The sequence below is a fragment of the Chlorocebus sabaeus genome, chromosome 17 (assembly GCF_047675955.1).
Source record: "Chlorocebus sabaeus isolate Y175 chromosome 17, mChlSab1.0.hap1, whole genome shotgun sequence".
NCBI classification, from domain to species: Eukaryota; Metazoa; Chordata; class Mammalia; order Primates; family Cercopithecidae; genus Chlorocebus; species Chlorocebus sabaeus.
Genome location: NC_132920.1, coordinates 73,048,814 through 73,071,925, shown reverse-complemented (window position 1 = coordinate 73,071,925; position 23,112 = coordinate 73,048,814). Strand labels below are relative to the sequence as shown.

The 23,112-nt window shown below is 40.2% G+C and overlaps 1 protein-coding gene across 1 annotated transcript; it reads right to left on the bottom strand.

The window, feature by feature from the left end:
• Nucleotides 1-219: 219 nt before the first annotated feature.
• On the bottom strand, nucleotides 220-22,979 carry DDX43 (DEAD-box helicase 43). The gene is made up of 17 exons (XM_008013492.3): nucleotides 22,187-22,979; nucleotides 19,583-19,638; nucleotides 17,022-17,151; nucleotides 15,711-15,842; nucleotides 12,913-12,994; nucleotides 11,853-12,009; nucleotides 11,207-11,325; nucleotides 10,079-10,189; nucleotides 9,592-9,733; nucleotides 8,339-8,439; nucleotides 5,420-5,507; nucleotides 4,167-4,294; nucleotides 3,868-3,977; nucleotides 3,256-3,394; nucleotides 2,303-2,390; nucleotides 1,638-1,776; nucleotides 220-683 (listed from the first exon to the last, which is right to left on the bottom strand). The coding sequence occupies exons 1-16, from the start codon at nucleotides 22,434-22,436 to the stop codon at nucleotides 1,663-1,665; spliced, it is 1,947 nt and encodes a 648-aa protein (XP_008011683.1). The 5' UTR covers nucleotides 22,437-22,979; the 3' UTR covers nucleotides 220-683; nucleotides 1,638-1,662.
• Nucleotides 22,980-23,112: the final 133 nt, after the last annotated feature.

The following is a 23,112-nucleotide window of genomic DNA, read 5'->3' as shown; positions in this document are numbered from 1 at the left end:
TACATAAATATATACTCATAAATTCTGAAAGTTAATATAAGTTACCTTCATTTATGGTGGAATACATAACATAAAACTGTAAGGGAAGGATGATGGTAATTTGATCAAAGAAAATTTCACGGGAAGTGCAATTTGATTTTCCAAGGGTTTTAGCATGAAGCCATAGGCTAAAATGAAAAGATAAACTGTTGTTTCATTTCAAAGTGGGTAAAGGATAATTTAAGAAAAGTATACTCCAATAAAATATTATTTAGCAAACACAAAATTAAAACACTATAAGAAAGACAAATTATCAACTTGTCGTTTTATCACAGAAATGAACATTTATTGTTAACAGTATTTTTTCAGGTTCTGATTCTTTGTTTGAAAACATCTTTTTCACTGCCACGACAAAATCTGAACATTAAATTCTGAAAGACTGGCCTTATGACATATAGCAAAATTACAGGAGACAGTTTAAAAGATTAAAAGAAAAACATTCTAATGCTACACTCCTTAATAAAAATCCAGGAAACAACTTCCAAGTTTAAATACTTCTGTTTTTATTAAAGAAAGTATAAAACATTGAATTCTACATTTTCAAACACTATTATTTTAAGAATCAGTCAAATCAGTCCGGTCTCTTCATACTGCCAGCATGTCCAATACTTCCGTCTTATTATATTTCTAAAAAATCTTGAATTCTGAAAAATAGAAACAAAATGTAAATTGCTGACTCCAACATTGTTTTTAAAAAGCTTAATTGTGATGAAATAAACATACCCGAATTTACCATAACCATTTTTAAGTGTGCAGCTCTGTAGTGTATACTCGTTGCTGTGCAGTTAATCTCCAAATCTGGAGACAGCGTCCGGCTCTGTTGTCCAGGCTGGACTGGAGTGCAGTGGTCCGATCTCACCTCACTGCAAACTCCACTTCCCAGATTCAAGCGATTCTCCTGCCTCAGCCTCTCGTATAGCTGGGATTACAGGTGGGTGCCACCATGCCTGGCTAATTTTTGTATTTTTAATAGAGATGGAGTTTTTCCATGTTGGCCAGGTTGGTCTCGAACTCCTGACCTCAAGTGATCCACCTGCCTCGTCCTCCCAAAGTGCTGGGATTACAGGTGTGAGCCACTGCGTACAGCCTCCAAAACTTTCATGCCATGAAAAACTCTGTGTCCACCAAACAATTCCCCCTACCCACTTCCCAAGTCCTTGGAGTAACCACCATTCTACTTTCTGTCACTGTGAATTTTACTATTCTAAGTACTTCCTACAAGTGGGATAATATAGTATGTCCTTGAAATTGGCTTATTTCTCCAAGCATAATGTCCTCAAAGTTCATCTATATGACCGAGTTTTCTTCCTTTCTAGGGCTGAATGATATTCCATTGTGTTTATCTACTCATTCACTGATGGATGCTTGGGTTGTATACCCTTGACTATTATGAATAGTGCTGCTATAAACATGAGTACAAAAGACCTGGCTTTCATTCTTTTCGATGTATACCCAGAAGGATTAAGTAATAGATATGAGTAACACCTAATTTATTATGTTAATGACTTAGAGATAATGCTCATTGCCATAAACATTATTAACAAAACCTAGTTGAAGTAAGCAGGCATTTTAAAGTCCATGTGTTATTGAACTTTTACCTCTACCACACTAGTCCAGAAGACATTAATGAAACTTCTTGGGCCTTCCTTGAGGTCTTTCCATTTTTCTTTCCATTTCCCTTTTCTGTTGATGTGCCTTAAACCTCTCAGCCATTGACAGAAGCTCCTCTGGAATACTCTGAAATTATTCAATGTGTTGTTATTAGGATTCTGAGTTCTTTTCTACAACACTAAAATGCATCCAAACCATTTCAGATAATCACACAGCTGGTTACATGACATCCTTTAAACAGAAATAGGTATCTTGATTAAAACCTACATCCATCTACAGGCTACAAAATTTGCTGCTTCAGCTGCTTCCAAGTGTTTTTAATGTGCCTTTATATGGTAGCATTTCCTACATATTCTTTCTTACCTCTGAGCCTGAATATGTTCCCCCTGCTGGAACATTTACCCCATCTTCTACGACTCTCCCACCTCCATTCTACTGATTTCTTCCTCGGTGGGGCTTTCATTGCTCGCCCCCATTAGGTTAAGTTTCCCAATTATATGCTTCCATCGTTTCTTATCATTGCCATGCTAAAGCCCTCAAACGTGTTGAAAACTTATTTGAAGTTTCCTGATAAATAGCAAGCCATAGGACCTGGCATAACTGACTGAGAAACTGGTAAGAGGTAGATTTCTAATGAGTTGCATAGTCTCACCTGATTTGCTCTTTCCAGAATATTAATCAATTCAGAGGCAACCCTCCAATCATTTCTAGTTAAAGTTGTAATGGAAACACCAGTCCTCCTTTAGTGTGGGGGGAAAAAACTCATGTCATCTCATTTATAATATATATTCATTATTCAGTTAATACAGAATAAGACAGATGAAAACTTTTTCACAGAAGCTGGAATGTATTAAGATTTAGGGTCACACAGATTTGGAATCTAAATCTGCTATGGTTTAAACGGCAAAGGGGGTATATGATGGAAGCTCTCTATTTATTTATTTATTTATTTATTTATTTATTTATTCATTTTATTTATTTATTTTTTGAGCCGGAGTCTTGCACTGGAGTGCAAGACTGGCTGGAGTGCAGTGGTGCCATCTCGGCTTACTGCAACCTCTGCCTCACGGGTTCAAGTGATTCTCCTGCCTCAGCCTCCAGAGTAGCTGGGACTACAGGTGCCTACCACCACGCCTGGGTAAATTTTTTGTATTTTTAGTAGAGACGGGGTTTCACCATGTTAGCCAGGATGGTCTCGATCTCCTGACCTCGTGATCCGCCTGCCTAGGCCTCCCAAAGTGCTAGGATTACAGGCGTGAGCCACCGCGCCCGGCGCAATGGTAGCTCTTTTTAGAGGAAAAAGGTCTTCTCATATCCATACCAATTTGTCAGAAACCTTCAGAGTAACCACTGGGTACAGAGCTCAGTAGTGACACTAGATATAAAACACATAGAACCAGATATAAAAAGCTAATCATGGATGGAATCTGGTTGAGTCTCCGAACAAGCCAAATGAACAGGGATAAATAAAGTACCGAGTAGAATCTGGGAAGTAGCTGAAAAATCATAGGTAATAGAATAAAATGGTTCTCTGGGCAAGAAGTTTGTGAGAGGAGTAATGAGAATCTAGAATTGGCCTTTCATGGGTGGACTAAGCTTACTTACCCTGCTCTTCCTGTGCGCCCTATTCGGTGTACATATTCTTCAATGTTCCGTGGAAAGTCAAAATTATAGACATGTGTAACGTCATGGACATCAAGTCCTCTAGAGGCTAGATCAGTTGCAATTAGTATTCTCACTTTGCCTAAAAAGTAAAACCAAATGAACACTGAACCATTCTGGTATAAATCAACCCAAGATCTAAAAAGTATATTTGCCCTAACTAATTTAATCAATTTTATTTCTTACTGTTTACATTAAAATGCCTACTTCGTGAAAATGGAAAAGTAACTGCCAGCAAGTTACAAGATACCATGGTTCAGCAAATGGGTCCTAAACCCTTCGAACCGTGACAGAAAGATACATTTTTCAGATAACTTCAGATATATTTTCTGTTGCATACTAATACCTTGATATCCAGGTTTAAAGTCTTTTTTGTTTACTTAATGCTTAGAGGCAGATTAATGTTTAGAGCTCTAATGAGTGTAGTTTTAGGATACAGAAGGTGAGGAGAGATCTTAGACATAAAACGGTTTCACGAAAAGATGCTGTCACTCAGCCAAGCACAGGTATTGCACTAATTTTAAAATGTACGAAATATTAATTACATAAACATACCTGTTTTAAAGTTCTCTAATGCTTTCTCCCGATCTCTCTGTTCTCTATCTCCATGCAGAGACTCTATTGATATATTTCCAAGTATTAGGTCACTTGATAAGTGATCCGCACTGAAGCAAAAGATAAACTCAGCATTCTTAGGTGCTTATTCTAATACCACCAGTTTTACTTCTATTAGCAAAAATCTAAAGTAACATAACAGATGTATCACCCCCATTTGAAATTAGCATACAAATAGAAATGATCCTAAACTAATCAATTTAATTAATTATAATGGACACACAAGAAAAAACACCTACACAGCTTTTCGAGAAACGAAGACAATGACTTTGTCTGTGGATGACATATTCTGTAGAAAAGTATGCATGTGACTCCATTTCTCTTCCTCGGTGGTTACAATTATATTTTGCTTCACTGAACTTACAGCCTAAAGGATTCAAAGAACATAGTTCATCAAGTTCATCATGATTGAGGGGGAGACCGCATACATCAGCTCAAAATGCATCTTCTCTCTCACTGGTTAATGTGTTTAATAAACTACTAAGCAAAATGGCAGACGTCCTAAAAAAATTACCTGTTTCTACTCAAGATTTGTATCTTAGATTTCACCTAACCTCAAAATACTATTGGTACCATTCCTTCGACCAACTATTTGTCTCTAATCATTTTATTTCATTTGTTTATTTCTGAGACACAGTCTCACTCTGTTGCCCGGGCTGAAGTGCAGTGGCATGATGTCTATAATCATTTTATAAAACAAATGTTACTGGATCACCATGTGTAAATCCCTAATGAAATAAGGGGTGTAAGCAATGACCCATTATTACTAATGATTAAATGAAAGGCCAATTTCATTTATTAATGATTAAGCAAAAAGCCAGAGAAAGAACTTTATATATTATAATGGAGGGTTCCCACTGACAACACATGAGCCCAATATTCAGTCTTAACTTCATCAAGGGAACAGACTTATATTTATGTATATACGTAGACTTATGTTTAGACCCTGATTCTAACAGGGTTAAAATGAGGTATCAGAAAAATATAAACCCTGACTTTGCTGGGCACGGTGGTTCACGCCTGTAATCCCAGCACTTTGGGAGGCCAAGGGGGGCGATCACCTGAGGTCAGGAGTTTGAGACCAGCCTGGCCAACATGGCAAAACCCCGTCTCTATTAAAATACAAAACTTAGCCGGGAGTGGTAGCCATACTTGTAATCCCAGCTACTCAGGAGGTTGAGGCATAAGAATCACTTGAACCCACTGCACTCCAGCCTGGGCAACAGAGTGAGACTCTGTCTCAAAAAAAAAAAAAAAAAATATATATATATATATATATATATATGTATATATAGGCCTCAACTACAGGTTGATGGTATTAGCTAATTATTGAAATTTCAAATGAGATAATGGCATTGTAGGTCTATTAAAATTATATGCATCTGTGATTTGCCCTAAAATTGGGAAGTGGGCAGACTAGGCACACCAAAATTAGCTAAATCTTCAGAATTTTCATAAGAAATGTTAAACAATAGTAATAAAAAAAGCTTACAACTAGATCCAATGTACCAACATAGACAATCATTGGTTCTTTCAAATAAGATTGTGCGAGGCGATGAACTGAATGAGGCCATGTAGCACTGGGAATACAAGTTACAAACATTACAATTTTGTTGTAAAAACATTACTATGTTTCCTTAAGCATGCTATGAACCAAGTTACTCATGAAAGACAAATTTAGTACTTCTTATTTTTTCAATAAGTAAGGCAAATTTAACAGTTAATCCACTGATTACTCAACTACTGTAAAGCTATTAGATGAAACAAATATGTTTAATAAATAGGTTTTTGGCCGGGCCCAGTGGCTCACGCCTGTAATCCCAGCACTTTGGGAGGCCAAGGCAGGTGGATCACCTGAGGTCAGGAGTTCAAGACTAGCCTGGCCAACATGATGAAACCCAGTCTCTACTGAAAATACAAAAATTAGCTGGGTGTGATAGTGGGCGCCTATAATCCCAGCTGTTCCAGAGGCTGAGGCAGGAAAATGGCTTGAGCCCAGGAGGCAGAGGTTGCAGTGAGCCGAGATCATGCCATTGCTCTCCAGCCACCGCAACAAAAGCGAAACTCCGTCTCATAAATAAATAATAGGTTTTTATGAACCAAAGGATATCTGTACACCTTCAACTAAATAATAATCTATGAAAAGGTAAGGCCGTGTGTGGTGGCTCACGCCTGTAATCCCAGCAGTTTGCAAGGCTGAGGAGAGGCGGATCACTTGAGGTCAGGAGTTCGAGACCAGCCTGGTCAACATGGGAAACTCTGTGCCTACTAAAAATACAAAAATAAGTCAGGCATGGTGGTGTGTGCCTATAATCCCAGCTACTCGGGAGGCTGAGGCAGGAGAATCGCTTGAATCTGGGAGGCAGAGGTTGCAGTGAGTAGAGATCACGCCACTACACTCCAGCCTGGGTGACAGAGCGAAACTCTGTCTCAAAAAAGAAAAAAAGGCCGGGCTCGGTGGCTCAAGCCTGTAATCCCAGCACTTTGGGAGGCCGAGACGGGCGGATCACGAGGTCAGGAGATCGAGACCATCCTGGCTAACACGGTGAAACCCCGTCTCTACTAAAAAATACAAAAAAACTAGCCGGGCGAGGTGGCGGGCGCCTGTAGTCCCAGCTACTTGGGAGGCTGAGGCAGAAGAATGGCATTAACCCGGGAGGCGGAGCTTGCAGTGAGCTGAGATCCGGCCACTGCACTCCAGCCTGGGCGACAGAGCCAGACTCTGTCTCAAAAAAAAAAAAAAGAAAAAAAAGAAAAAAAAAAAAAAGAAAGAAAGAAAAAGGCACTAAAAGGGATTAGTATTAGGTTAATTTTATCTCTTGGCCTTTATAAACGACAAAAAAAAATCCAATTTTTCATAGTGTCAGCAGGCAATACCAAATACTTAACCCAAATAAAAACAATTTTTTTTTTTTGAGATAGAGTCTCACTCTGTCGCCCAGGCTGGAGTGCAGTGGCGCGATCTCAGCTCTTTGCAAGCTTCGCCTCCCAGGTTCACGCTTGGGTGTGGTGGCATGCACCTGTAGTTCCAGTTACTCAGAAGGCTGAGATGGGAGAACTGCTTGAGCTGGGAAGGTTGAGACTGCAGTGAGCCAAGATGGTGCCACTGTACTCCATTCTAGGTGACAGAGTGAGACCCTGTCTCAAAAAACAAAACAAACTTTCAAAATATACTGATCAAAGAATATCTACATTTAAATGTTTCTTCAACTATATATAAAATAATGAAAGTGACCACTTTTTATACCTTCATAGTAATTCAGTAAAATCTAAGTTCTCTTTTCTTGGGCTAGGCATCGTGGCTCAGGCTTGCAATCCCAGCACTTTGGGAGGCCGAGACAGGTGGATCACCTGAGGTCAGGAGTTTGAGACCAGCCTGGCCCAACATGGCGAAACCCCATCGGTAAAAATACAATAATTAGCTTGGCATGGTGATGTGTGCCTGTAGTCCCAGCTACTCAAGAGGCTGAGACAGGAGAATCGCTTGAACCCAGGAGGCAGAGGTTGCAGTGAGCCAAGATCATGCTGCTGCACTCCAGCCTGGTGCCAGCGAGACTTTGTCTCAAAATAAATAAATAAATTCACTTTTCTTGAAATAGGAAGGTTATTTGTAATAAAACTATGTGAGAGGATTTCGTATTTTTTAAATTTTATGTTATTTATACTAATAAAGACAAAGGATATAAGCCCAGGATATGTCATTCTTTTTTTTTTTTTTTTGAGACAGATTTTCACTCTTGTTGCCCAGACTAGAGTGCAGGGGCATGATCTCGGCTCACCGCAACCTCTACCTCCCAGGTTCAAACGATCCTCCTGCCTCAGTCTTGCAAGTAGCTGGGACTACAGGTGTGTGCCACTATGCCTGGCTAATTTTTGTATTTTTAGTAGAGACGAGGTTTCACCATGTTGGCTAGGCTGGCCTCAAACTCCTGACCTCAGATGATCCACCCACCTCGGCCTCCCAAAGTGCTGGGATTATAGGCATGAGCCTGTGTGCCTGGCCAATTTTGTTATTTATACTAATAAAGAAAAGGATATAGGTCTAGGAGATATCATTCTTTATAGATCACTCTATATTCAAATAATCATTGCTTCCTGTTTTATTGTGAGCAGTAAGTATTCAGTAATCAAATGTTTATCTGCTTAGACAAATGAACCCTTTATTCAAAAGTGAGACCTTACTATGATAAGTAAATGTTTGTGTTGAAATCCCTATCTGTAATTTAGGAAACCCAATAGTCATGAATAAGTACTTATTGTTACACTGTTCTACTTCCAATGTTATGAGATCTTTCATCTAAAGATTTCAATACTTCCAAGTAATGCTCAAATATTGTGGGAAAATCCAAACAGAATGAGATTCTATTCCACTGATTTCTATTTTGCACACAGTAATTAGGCATATACCTACCTGGTCATAACCGTCTGCCTATCTGGACGCACATCTAACAAAATCTTCATTATCTGGGGTTCAAATCCCATGTCCAACATCTTGTCTGCTTCATCTAAAACCTGCATTGACAAAAAAGAATGTGGCTAGATGAGATATGGGAGGCAGGTAATGACACATATTATTTCTTTATTAATAGAACACTAAGAAAGGCTTTTCTCATTTCCCCTATTACTTAAGCCACGATTTTAATTTCTCCAGAGGTCAGAATACTAAGCAATTTGTCATTGTATATTGTCTACATTGATTTTTGTTGGCTTTCCAATAGCTTCCAGATCTCCTTAAACAAATTTAAGTGTCTAAAATATCCAAGTAGATTTTAATTATTGTGTACCTATCTCTATTTTCCGAAATTTAAAGTAAACATGCATGATAATTTCAAATAGAAGTCTTAATTATTTCAACATGCTAAAGAGAATGGGAAATATTCCTAGAGCCATTATAAAATCAACAGCCATAGCTGGGCGCGGTGGCTCATGCCTGTCATCCCAGCACTTTGGGAGGCCGAGGCAGGCGGATCACCTGAGGTTAGGAGTTTAAGACCAGCTTGGCCAACATGGTTAAACCTCGTCTCTACTAAAAAGAAAAAATTAGCCAGGTGTGGTGGTGGGCGCCTGTAGTCCCAGCTATTTGGAAGGCTGAGGCAGGAGAATCGCTTGAACCTGGGAGGCGAAGGTTGCAGTGAGCCAAGATGACGCCACAGCACTCCAGCCTGGGCAACTAGAGCAAAACTGTGTCCTAAAATAAAAAAATAAAAAATAAAATAAAATCGACAGCCATTCTAAAAGAAACTTATACCCGAGCACTTGGGAGTTGATTAAAACTATTAAAAGCTCAAGTGGAGGGAGGAGAAAATAATAGTTCAGTCATTTTTTATATTTTGAGACGGAGTTTCACTCTTGTTGCCCAGGCTGGAGTGCAATGGCATGATCTCAGCTCACTGCAACCTCCGCCTCCCAGTTCAAGTGATTCTCCTGTCTCAGCCTCCAGAGTAGCTGTGATTACAGGTGCATGCCACCACACCCGGCTAATTTTTGTATCTTTAGTAGAGATGGGGTTTCATCATATTGGTCAGGCTGGTCTCGAACTCCTGACCTTGGGTGATCCACCTGCCTCAGCTTCCCAAAGTGCTGGGAGTACAGGTGTGACCCACCACGCCCGGCCAGTTCAGTTATTTTTGAACCCAGCATCCCAAACCCCTATTCCATGATTACCAAGTAGGTTATATTCTTCAGATTGACAAAGTTATTCATTTGCAGATCATTCAATCTTCCGGGAGTTGCAATTATGATATCTACACCTTTTCTAAGCTCTTCTATTTGTTCATCTCTATTTCCACCACCATATACACAAACACTTAAAAAGAAAAAATCTAAAGGTTAATGTTTAGGCACAGAATATCTCATCACAACTTAAAATTCAATAAAAGGGACAAAAATCAATTATCAGGTACCTTTAGGAGCATCTGCCCCTTTCTGAGAATTACGTACACCCATCAATCCCTAATGTTGTATCCTAAAGAGCAATATTTGTACCATCACCTGACCCAGGCTCTGACTGATGAGTAGTGCTAAATGCCTGACCCATGTTGAGCCATTTGGATTTTCTGAATGTGTGAAAAATAATGGGGAAGATGTATAAAGCCACAAATGATTAAAATATGATACTGGTGAAGGAATGGGAAAAAAAAAAATCACCTACCTCCGAAGTCCTTTATACGAATATTTGCAACATTCTCCTTCTACTTGAAGTGCTAATTCCCGAGTGGGAGTTAGAACTAACATGCCGGGTCTATTCCTTTGACCTTTAAGGCTTTGGAGAGAAAACAGATTAATATTAAATTATTTGTCTCACATGCACAGTACATTTCAGTGCCATCAAGATTTGTAGCAACAAGCCAGGCATGGTGGCTCACGCCTGTAATCCCAGCACTTTGGGAGGCCAAGGCGGTCGGATTACCTGAGGTCATGAGATTGAGACCAGTCTACCCAACATGGTGAAACCTCGTCTCAACTAAAAATACAAAAAATTAGCCAGATGTGGTGGCAGAAGCCTGTAATCCCAGCTACTCAGGAGGCTGAGGCAGGAGAATCACTTGAACCCAGGAGGTAGAGGTTGCAGTCAGCCAAGATCGTACCACTGCACTCCAGCCTGGGCAATAAGAGTGAAACTGTCTCAAAAAAAAAAAAATGTGTAGCAACGAGTATCAGTTAGACATAGTCAGACTATGCCTTTTTGTGAGGAGGTATATGATTAAAAGTAGTCTCTATATATTACAGACTTTGCTAATTATGATCTACGTACCTAAAAAATGACTAATATTATATATAATATGCCAAATTCCCCATAAGAAAATGTATTATTATTTTCTCAGATTTAAGATTGCTTTACTGAGAGATCAGTGTTTCTATATACTTTTTCTTATTATAAAAGCAATATATATTTACCATAAAGTAGGGAAATTTAAAAAAGCCATACACCCTAAAACCCAACTTCCCAATACCAGCCTTTTGTTTAAGACGGTCTTTTCATTAACATTTAAAATGTCAAATATTTTATCATGGAATAGGTAAGTGTATTGGACATAGTTTAAACAGTTTCCACTGTTTCACTACTGAGGCTTTTGGTAAATATTACTTATTGCCTCCTAAAAATGTTTTGCCAATTTATACTTTCACCAGCACAATCTAAGTGTCTAATTCCTTGAATTTTCTCTGCAGCTAGGCATTACCTTTGGATCAAGCAATAGGTAAAGAAATTTTAATTATATTTTTGATATCTAAATCTATCAAACCTCTATAAGAAGAAACCAGCCACAGGAATTCTTACGTGGGCTGAAGGTCCAGATGAATAAATCCAGGCATTAAATAACACAATGTCTTTCCTGTTCCAGTCTGGGCTACTCCTATAAGATCTATTCCTTGCAACACAATGGGCCATGCCTGTGACTGAAACGGAATGATAAACATTAACACAAAAAGTACATCTTTTGCTGGGCGCGGGGGCTCATGCCTGTAATCCCAGCACTTTGGGAGGCTGAGGCAGGCAGATCTCCTGAGGTCGGGAGTTCGAGACCAGCCTGATCAACATGGAGAAACCCCGTCTCTACTAAAAACACAAAAACTAGCTGGGTGTGGTGGCACGTCTGTAATCGCAGTTACTAGGGAAGTTGAGGCAGGAGAATTGCTTGAATGCGGAGATAGAGGTTGTGGTGAGCCGAGACTGCACCACTGCATTCCAGCCTGGGCAAAAAGAGCAAAACTCTGTCTCAAAAAAAAAAAAAGTACATATTTTTTGCCAACTGTTCCTTCTTTCCCAGCTCCAAACTTCTTTCAATAAAGATTTTTTGAACTCTAGGGAGAAGGTGCTGGGGGAATGCAAAGAGACAGTTGCTCCCTCGTGTCTTCTAACAATCAGATATCACTGGTTTCAAAGAGAAACGTTGAGTGAAATATTGTAATTAATGCAAGCATACCTGAATAGGTGTTGGCTTTTGAAAACCTGCCTTTTTAATGTTTTCTATAACCTCAGGATAACATTGAAAGGCGTCATCAAATGTGCAGGTAGGATTGGGGATAGTTCGTTTCTCCCCATCCTTCAAGTCATCCCACGTTATATTAAAATTTTCTTTCCTTCAAAGAATAAAAAACGTCAGTGGTTTTCCTCACTTTACTCCCCAAGCAAGACATTCTCCAAAATCAGTTCTGGTCTTATCTAGAAATTCAACTGCAATTGATTAAAATGAAACTGTCAGGGAAGTTATAATGAAATGCATAAAGAAATAGAAGCAAAAGTCCATCTGTCTCTTATCTGAGAATAGTTGCAATGGGAAGGTTAAAAACATTATACATTAGTAGGTCAATGAATATTTCATGGATCAAAGATGAGGAGCCTGAAAATCATGCTTCATAAATTAAAACCAGATTTGGCAAACGCTGAGGGCCTACGATGTTCCACACATATTTCATTAATGCATCCTTAACAATCCTATGTGTTAGAAAGTATTCTCAATTTGACAGGTGATCATACAGTAGGTTACCCTGCTCCTCACCTTAACTATTCTGCTATTCCATGAATCTCTTAGTTTTATCAGACTTTAATAGTAAGAAAAACCACTACAATTAAAACCTTCTAATTTCAGGTAACAAAGACTGAAGAGTTTAAGAAATTAACTAGATCTTTTTTTTTTTTTCAATTCAACTATTGGAGCAATAATTCTCTAAAATTGCTGTCCAATATAGTAGGGACTAGCCACACATGGCTATTTCAGTTTAATATAAACATTCATTTGCTCAATTACACCAGCCATACTTTAAGTGCCAGTCAACTCCATTAGACACAAATATAGACCATTTTCCATCACTGCAGGAAGTTTTACTAGAAAACAGTGTTCTAAAATATCATGTAAGTTGACACATTTTCATTTGAATATTGAAGGCGTAGTCTTCAAATATCATTTCACATTTGCCCAAAGTGTTAATACCAATAACGTAACTATACAAATACTTACACAACTAGGTAATAAAACTACCCACCTCCAACTATCTGCTTGTACTTTTGACATGGCACTTGTGGCAGTGGACTCTTTGTAAAAGTTTTTCTTAATTGGTGGTAAATCTGGGACAAAGATGAAAATCCACACTTTGATAAATTTTACAGCATCATTAATACTTAGTCAAAGCTACAGAAATCATACAACAATATATTTTATTCACCATGCATACCATTTGATAGTTTTACACTTTGCCAACGAGGCTTGCTCCCATCGAAAAGATCTCCCTTTCTGGAGGTTAGGCACAGTAGCTTACACCTGTAATCCCAGCACTTGGGAGGCTGGCATGGGAGGATCACTTCAGCCTGGGCAAAATAGTGACATCCTGTCTCTACGGAAAATTTTTAAAGATTAGCCTGGCAGCCAAGCACAGTGGCTAACACCTGTAATCTCGGCACTTTGGGAGGTTGAGGCAGGCGGATCACCTGAGGTCAGGAGTTTGAGACCAGCCTGACCAACATGGTGAAACCCGTCTCCACTAAAAAAAAAAAAAAAAAAAAAAAACACACACACACACAAATTCTCCTGGCACAGTGGCGCACGCCTATAATCCCAGCTACTCAAGGAGGCGGAGGGTGCAGTGAGCCGAGACTGCGTCATTGCACTCCAGCCAGGGCAACAAGGGTGAAAATCCATCTCAAAAAAAATAAAAATAAAAAGGAACCGGGCGCCGTGGCTCACGCCTGTAATCCTAGCACTTTGGGAGGCTGAAGCAGGTGGATCACCTGAAGTCAGGAGTTTGAGACCAGCCTGACCAACATAGTGAAACCCCATCTCTACTAAAAATACAAAAAAATTAGCCGAGCATGGTGGCGGACACCTGTAATCCTGGCTATTCAGAAGCCTGAGGCAGGAGAATCACTTGAACCCGGGAGGCAGAGGTTGCAGTGTGCCGAGATTGCACACTGCACTCCAGCCTAGGCAACAACAGTGAAACTCCATCTAAAAAAAAAAAAATTAGCGTGGCATGGTGGTATGTGCCTGTAGTCCCAACTACTTGAGAGGCTGAGGTGGGAGGATCACTTGAGCCTGAGAGATGGAGGTTGCAATGAACTGTGATTTTGCCACTGCACTCTAGCCTAGGCAACAGAGTGAAACCCTCAAAAAAAATTTAATGAAAATTAAAATGAAGCATGCTTTGTAAGGCATCAAACACCACAATGGATAAATATACTCTCACAATAATAGTTTGGTTATCTTTTCTTTGAAGGTCCATCCAATTACTTTTTTAGGAATTACATTTACATCTTTGGTCTATTCTCTTAAGCTACATTTCTTTTTTTTTCTTTTTGAGATGGAGTCTCACTCTGTCACTCAGGCTGGAGGGCAATGACTCAATCTCGGCTCACTGCAACCTCCACCTCTGGGGGTCAAGCGATTCTCCTGCCTCAGCCTCCCAAGCAGCTGGGATTACAGGCATGCGCCACCATGCCCAGCTAATTTTTGTATTTTTAGTGGAGATGGAGTTTCACCATGTTGCCCAAGCTGGTCTTGAACTCCTGACCTCAGGTGATCCACCAGCCTCAGCCTCCCAAAGTGCTGGGATTACAGGCATGAGCTGCTGCGCCCGGCCTAGCTACATTTCTTAAAGGCCTATTATACCTCTTCCAAACTTAAATCCTTTCCCTGGTCCCTGATCCTAAATCTTCTCAACACATAATGTTTAGGCAGCCCAGGAAACTTAACATACAGAGGTCCTGACCAACACAGTAGCAATAACTGTCAATATTTTGGTAACATATTCGTGCTTTTACATTTTAAATAAAAGATGTCCTACTGCTGCCTCCTCCCGAGAGCCAAGGCTAGTGCTTGAATAATGAAGCATTATCCCCCACATATAATGTTCCACATGAGAAATCTCATTTAAATTCAAACAAAAGGGCTGGGCGGGGTGGCTCACGCCTGTAATCCCAGCACTTTGGGAGGCCAAGGCAGGTGGATCACTTGAGGCCGGGGTTTGAGACCAGCTTGGCCAACATGACGAAAACCCGTATCTACTAAAAATATAAAAATCAGCTGGGCGTGCTGGCACACACCTGTAATGTCAGGTACTCAGGAGGCTGAGGCATGGGAATCACTTGAGCCTGGGAGATGGAGGTTGTGGTGATCTGAAATTGCACCACTGCACTTCAGCCTGGGTGACAGAGCAAAACTCTGTCTCAAAAAATAAAACAAAATAAAATTCAAACAAGGCTGGGCACAATGCCTGACATCTGTTATCCCAACACTTTGGGAGGGTAAGGAGAGGATCACTTGAAGCCAGGAGTTTGAGACTAACCTGGGCAGGATAGTGAGACCTCATCTTTAAATTGAAAAATAAAAATCTAAAACAAAATGTAAACAAACAAACAAACAAAACTCTGCCAAGAACGTAATGCTTCTTATCATTTAATGGCTTTCCTTTTTTTTTTTTTTGCTCTTGTCAACCAGGATACTCCAAGATCTATTTTTACTCAATCATAGCAACAATGTTAACTTACGGTTTGCATGTTTACTCCCTTCCTATTTTCCCATTGGGACTGATTTTTTCCCATTTTATTCTTAGCCTTTTGCAGTGAGTTACCACTGACAGACTACAAATAGGTTTAATATTTCCCTTATAGCATAAATGACAGCTGACAACATAGAAACTATCATAACCTAGGGACTAATTGCAGTATTTTAGATTTTACTATTTTCATATACATTTCCTTACTAAAAATAAAGCACAGACATTGTACAGAGGATAAAAACTGCAGTTAACAGAAACAATATATGTAAATGTTAGGAAGCAGCACTGACCTGCCCACTTTGTTTTTTGCCATTTCAAACCTTCCTCTCTAATTTGATCCCAATCTATCAATGGCCGATCTCCTGCAACAACATTGTTATCTGTGCTTCGATCTTTTCCAACAGAAGGTTGGAATGCAGTATCTGTTAAAAATATTTTTATTGATTAGTTTTTTTCTATTTTGTTTTTAATAACCAGACAATACTTAAAATATAAAATTTGGGGTTTCTGTACTACATTAACATGAAAATCTTGTCATTTGTTATCGTTCAACAACTTACAAAAATTTAATTTTATTGGAGAAGGTAAGTAAAATAGCACAAGTCTAATGTTTGCTAAAATATTGTCATATCCATTACTCAGTCGTTACAATAATACTCCGGGGAAGCAGATATTATCCCAGATGAATGGATGAAGAGCCAGGCTTTGTAGCTCACTCCTGTAGTACCAGCACTTTGTGAGGCTGGCGGGTAGGATCACTTGAACTCAGGCCTCAAGACCAGCCTAGGCAACATGGTGAAACCCCATCTCTACTTTACAAAAAATTTAATTAGCTGGGTGTGGTGGCACACACCTGTGGTCCCAGCTACTTGAGAGGCTGAGGTGGGAGAATCACTCCCGCCCAGGAGGTCAAGGTTATAATGAGCCATGATCACACCACTGCACTCCAGCCTGGAAAACACAGTGAGAACCTGTCTCAAAACAATTTTAAAAATAAAATAAAAAGAGAAAGAAATAAAAGATACAAACATAGAATCTTAGACCTTGTCTTTTTCCCCAAGAAACACTAAAAGGCAGTGGTGCCTTCTAAACCCAAGTGTCTCTATTCTACTTTACACTGCATCGAGGTATGATTCAGTAATTGTTTTCTCTATTCTAAACAGATCTGAGATTTTTAAAATAACCAAATATTTAAGCTGTTTTCAATGTCAGCCATGAATCTGAAGACAGGACTAGGGTTAGGATCCTGGGACCAATCCTTACTCTACCCACTAACACGAAAGTGTATGTATTAAAGGATTATTTCCCTGCTTGCGAGAACTAGATTAATACAAAGACAAAAATAAATAAATAAAAATAAAGGGTTATTTCATTTTCACTTACCTGTGGCTAAAAGTAAAATTGCTAGGCATGAACATAGAGATGTGGTATTTTAATTTGAGGAAAAATATTCTGGGCTTTCATTCACAGTAAAAAATCATTAAGACTACATTTATGGCAGCCTAATGCTTTGAATCAGAAAAGGAAATCAGGTATAATGGCTTATAACACTGAATGAAATTAAACATTTTAAAGGGCTTCAGTGGGAGAAAATTACTTACCAACTCCACATTCTGAATTGTAATTTTCTTCTAGCTTTTTAACAAAATTATCTATCACTGCTTTTGCTTTTGCTTGCATTGCCTTGCTGCCAAAAATTTTGACTAATGATTCTGGTTGTTCTTGTATTATCTAGGTACAAGGGGAAAAACAGTGAGACTTAAAAGTGAGACTTACTAAGGTGAGATTAAAAGTTCCCTAAAAAAAAAAAAAGTTCCCTAAGCCCCTAACCCCTTCCAACAATCACTCAACTTCAAAAACCATTACAGTATAAAGTAAATATAGTGTTACTAGCAATCGATGTCTAAATTTCTAGTCAGAGAGGAATACTCTGGGATTTACCTCCTGGTCAGATGGAGAGGGGCAGGACAACCTGAACATTTAAAACTGGATAGCCAGGGAATAAACTCAGCAAATAGTGTAGAGAAATAATTAAGGCATCAACCTGATAGGTAATATTATTTTGATTCTGAGGTCTCCAACCTATAAAATGGTATTTATTTTGCTAATTTTACAGAATTGTAGGGCTGAAATGACATAATCTATGTGCTATATAGACAGTTTATTGAACTGCCAGGTTACTTAGGTAAATTTTTAACTTGATGGGATTCTATACTTAACTCATGTATACCGTTAAGGGTTTACGTTTACAAGACTGATACATCTTATGAATATAATCTACAAGTAACACCTATAAACATCCGTAATTTCAAATACCCTAATGGATTCAATGTTTATCTAAAATACAATATACACCAAATTTTGTCTTCGGTTGGTAATTCAAACAAAGTTTATCATCTACAGTATTTACAGGCACTACAACTCTGTATGAGTGCTGAAACGAGGTCATTATGGGATGCTATGGAAAGGGACAGCTACACAGAATGGGGGCCTCAGACTGAGGAAAAAGCTATGGTAGCAGAGTGCGTCAGGAGGTGGTGGAGTACTCAAGGAATTAGGGGAAAGGACAATGGAAAGAGTGAACAGGCCAGATCAAGTCAACAATTTTAAGGAGTCTAGACTTACAGGCCTGAGATACTATGAAAGGTTTTTACATAGGAAAGGGACACAAATAATTTGTGTTTTAAAATGATTGTTCTAGCCAAACGCGGTGACTAACACCTGTAATCCCAGCACTTTGTGAGGCTGAGGAGGGTGGATTATTTGAGGTCAGGAGTTTTAGACCAGCCTGGCCAACATGGTGAAACCCTGTCTCTACTGAAAGTACAAAAATTAGCCAGGTGAGCTGGCGGGCACCTGTAATCCCAGCTACTCTGGAAGCTGAGGCAGGAGAATCTTTTGAACCCAGGAGGCAGTGGTTGCAGCTAAGATCGCACTGGAGCTAAGATTGCACCAGTGCACTTCAGCCTGGGCAACAGAGCAAGACTTCATCCCAAAAAAATATAAAAAAATAAAATTATTGTTCTGACCACAGTGGAGAATGATTAGAGGATACGAATGGAAGCAGGACATACAGTTGCGGGGAAGGCAAATGATGACATTCCCCTTGAGAAGTACAAGAAATAGTCAAGACCTAGCGGTGAATGAGAATAAGGAAATGCCAATATGGATAGTCAGATTCCAGACTTGTAAACTCAGTGAATGTTGCTACCATTCACTAAGATTGAGAATGTAAGAGCTAGCCAAAGTTTGAGGAAAGGGGTTTTCTCTGGAAGACATTTTGGACATGATGAATATTCCAGTGATCTCATTCTTATGCAGATTATCTCTAAAGATTTTTACCTCTGGCTGGGCCTGGTGGCTCACACCTGTAATCCCAGCACTCTGGGAGGCAGAAGCGGGCGGATCACCTGAGGTCACATGCTCGAGACTAGCCTGGCCAACATGGTGAAACCCCATCTCTACTAAAAATACAAAAATTAGCCAGGCGTGGTGGCGCATGCCTGTAAATCCAGCTACTCCAGCGGTTGAGGCAGGAGAATTGCTTGAACCCGGGAGGCGGAGGTTGCAGTGAGCCAAGATCATGCCACTGCGCTCCAGCCTGGGCGACAGAGCGAGACTCTGTCTCAAAAAAAAAAAAAAAAAAAAGATTTTTATCTCCAAGAGTCCCAAAACCTACACCTGGAACAGCTTAAATTCAGGTGGCTTCTTGAGAATCAGGAGTACGAAGAGCTTTGGCAATTTATCTAATCTACCACAGTATGTTAATAACTCGGCAGAAATTAAGAGATAAGGCCTGGTGCGGTGGCTCATGCCTGTAATCCCAACACTTTGGGAGGCCAAGGCAGGTGGATCACTTGAGGCCAGGAGTTGACGGCAGCCTGGCCAACATGGTAAAATTCCATCTCTACTAAAAATAAAAAATAAAATAAAAAAATTAGCTTGGCTTGGTGGTGGGAGCCTGTAATCCCAGCTACTCGGGAGGCTGAAGCAGGAGAATTGCTTGAACCCAGGAGGCAGAGGTTGTAGTGACTTGATATCACGTCACTGCACTCCAGCTTGGGAGACAGAATGAAGCTGTCTTCAAAAGAAAAGTAGAGTTAGGTGCTCCCTTAGAAATGCATGATGCTCTCTTAAGGGCCGAAGAACACAGATGGCTTACTTGGATTGTGGTGTTTGTTGTACTTTGTATATTCTTTATTTTTGACCCACCACGACCTGTTTTTAAAAATAAAGGAATATATTATTATAAGTTGAAATTAGTAAGTTGAAAATTTACCCATTTTCCTCAACAAACATTCTCTAGTTCTTCCCCCCAAATGCTCCTAGGGTTCAACAATAATTTTTTGTTTGGAAAGAGGGAAGTAAGAGGTTCTATTCCAAATTTTGGTGGGTTTTAGGAGACTCTTATCCCAGAGAGGTGGAGACTATGGATTCTGTATCAGCTTGCACAAAACCTAATTGGATCCAAACTAGTGGAAAGGATGTAGAAATTGGAACTCTTTCATACAACTCAACAATTTTTCAAAAATTGGCAAACAGTTGAATAGACATTTCTCCAATGACATACAAATGGCCAACAGGCATGAGATGTTCAACATCACTAATCAGGTCCACGCAAATCAAAACCACAAAATGGTTGTCACCTCACATCTGGTAGGATGACCGTTACCAAAAACAGAAAACAAGTGTTGGTAAGAACGTGGAGAAATTGGAACCCCTGTGTACTGTTGGTGGGATTGTAAAATGGTGCTGCCACTATGGAATTTTATAGATTTCCTAATTTTATAGATTTCCTAAAAAATTAAAAATAGCATTAACATATGATCCTGCAGTCTCACTTGGGGTATACATCCAAAATAATTTAAAGCAGAGTCTCAAAGATATATTGCACTCCCATTTTCATAATAATCAAGTCAAAAGGTGGAAGCCACCCATTTATCATAGACTGATTAATAGATAAAGTAAGGTATATACTTAATAATGAAATACCACTCAGCCTTAGTAAGGAAGAAAATCCTGTCTCATGCTACAAAATGGGTAAGGCTGGAGGATATTATTCTTAGAGAAATGAGCCAATTACAAAGACAGTTACTGCATGATTCTACTTATATGGATTACCTAAAGTAATCTAACTCAGAAACAATGTAAATGGTGGTTTCTGGGATGGAGCAGGAAAAAAATGGGGAGCTGTTCAAGTATACAGTTTTAGTCATGCAAGTTCCAGAGATCTGGGATACAAGATTGTGCTTATTGTTAGTATTGTGATATACAGTTAAAAGAGGGTATTTCAGTTTTTACAATAAAAAAGTTGGATCCAGATCCAACATCAAGTGAGTGCTCTGTAGCATAGTGCCCTTTCATCTGCTAAGTGCTAACTTCAGTGATTTTTATTGCAAACCTAGTGGCTTTCTTTCATGGAGCATCATTCTTCAGATCTTGAGCCCAAGCCTTCTGAAAGGTCAATGAATCTCTGGGTAGTATAGCAATTAGTCTTACAATGTACTATTTTATAGCAGACTCCATCTGTTCATTTTTCTCAGGTTTTAAAAATGGTAAAATATACCTAATAGGTAAAATGTGGCAATTTATACTCAGACTTAATGGCAATCAATGGAGCAATCATTCTAATCATTTTCAAATGCTTTTCAAAAAAAATTCAGAAATGGGCAGGGCACGGTGGCTTACGTCTGTAATCCCAGCATTTTGAGAGGCTGAGGTGGGTGGATCCACAGTTCGAGACCATCCTGGGTAATGTGAAAACTCATCTTTACTAAAAACACAAAAGTTAGCTGGGCATGGTGGCACACGTCTATAATTTCAGCTACTAGGGAGGCTGAGGGGTGAGAATCGCTTGAGCCCGGGAGGTAGAGGTTGTAGTGAGCCGAGATCACACCACACTGCACTCTAGCCAGGGCCACAGAGCTGTCTCAAAAAAAAAAAAAAAAAAAAATCAAAAGTAAAAAAAAAAATTAAAAATGCAGAATTGAATGTTAACACTCAAGATGTAAGAAAAAGTTTTTTCTTTTTTTAACTTTTTAAAAATTAAGGAAACTAAAAGCAAGGTACAACTGCTCTAGGCAGCCCTACAAATGATCTTACAGCTTTTCTTTGATTCCTGGCTCTAAATGGTACTCATCGAAAGACTGATTAAGTTTTGTTTTTCATTCTGGGATTAGCTGTCTGTTAAAAGGCCTGTTCTAAGCATCCCTCTTCAGCCCTAAGATTTTGTAAGTCTTCTAGGAGTTGCTCTCCCAAATACATTGTCTGTATAAACACCAAAAGGTGAATTACTTTTTTTTTTTTAATTGAGGAGGAGTCTTGCTCTGTCACGCAGGCTGGAGTGCAGTGGTGCGATCTCAGCGCACTGCCAACCTCAGCCGCCGGGTTCAAGCGATTCTCGTGCCTCAGCCTCCGTAGTATCTGGGATTAGAGGCGCGCGCCACCAAGCCCAGCTTTTATTTATTTATTTTTTTTAAGTAAAGACGGGGATTTCGACATGTTGGCCAGACTGGTCTCGAACTCCTGACCTCGGGTGATCCGCCCGCCTCGGCCTCCCAAAGTGCTGGGATCACAGGCGTGAGCCACCGCGCCCGGCCAGATTAAATTATACTCTATCCCCAGGTTTTACAAATAGCTCTGGGAGAGACCTGAACCTAATTAGGTGGCAGCTGATTGGAGGTGAGGCAGTGGGGAGGGAATGCCTTCGCCCAGGCTCCGCCCCTGGCCCCACCTATCCTGCCCTGCCAGCCACACCCATTCTCACCGATCACCGCGCCGACAAAGTGGTTCTTCAAAGCAAAACAAAGCGGCGGTTCCTCGTGACCAGCGGCCACGGCCTCCGGGGGCCTACAGGGGCCTCTCCAGCGGCTACCTCTGCCGACACTATATCCCTCAGGACCTCTTCGATTCAACTCCTCCACCGGCCTCCTCTCTGGTGCTCGGGACACTGTCGAGCTTCGCCGACTAGCAACGACCCATGTAGAGGCCTTGGGAGTTCCTCCGTGGTGGGACATTCTTCCAAGAAGGGGCGCGTCCGACGTCGTTGCCGTCCGACTCTGCACTACTTGACCGTGCCGTCGTAAGACTAGCGCGCCACGGAAGCCACGCAGCGGCTACTTAAGGAGCCAGCGCGAGGCTAGCCCTCCCGCCCACTCCCCTATCCCGCCCACTTCGCCCCGCTTTCACGCAGCCATTGGCCAGCGAGCGTTGTGGGCGGGACTTTCCCAGTTTTAGCCAATCGGCTTTCTGAACCGTGGGAGCGTGCCTTGAAGCAGTCAATGTGCCGGACCGTGTATTCCTTTCTAGGCGTGGGACTTTTTCCAAACGCCCACTTTGCTCCCGCACCTACCGGACACACACCTCGGGTTCTTAGCATCTCAGTGCCTTGGAAACTTTTTTTTTCTTTTCTTTTTAAATAGAGACGAGGTGAAACCGTGTTGCCCAGGCTGCTCTTGAACTCCTGGCTTCTGGTTTCTAGTGAACTTCCAGCCTCGGCCTTACAAAGTGCTGGGATTACAGTCAGCCACTGCACCAGAAATGTTTTCAACCGTGACCCATAAAGGTAAGTCACTGTTACAAGGTGACCCAATCCATACATAAAAAACTTGAAACAACAGATTGACAAAACAGCATTTATCCTCGCTAGGTAAGCAGCGTTTTGATATATTTAAGCTTATTTTAGTTTAGTTT

Bases quoted from the DNA above. Each gene is read 5' to 3' on its own strand.
- DDX43 (XM_008013492.3), bottom strand. From the start codon at position 22,436: ATGTCCCACCACGGAGGAACTCCCAAGGCCTCTACATGGGTCGTTGCT. The intron at 11,326-11,852 runs GTATGCTTGCAT...ATTCCGTTTCAG, and splicing joins AAAAGCCAACACCTATTCAG to TCACAGGCATGGCCCATTGT. The intron at 3,978-4,166 runs GTAGGTGTTTTT...CTTTTGCTTCAG, and splicing joins TTCGTTTCTCGAAAAGCTGT to TGCGGATCACTTATCAAGTG.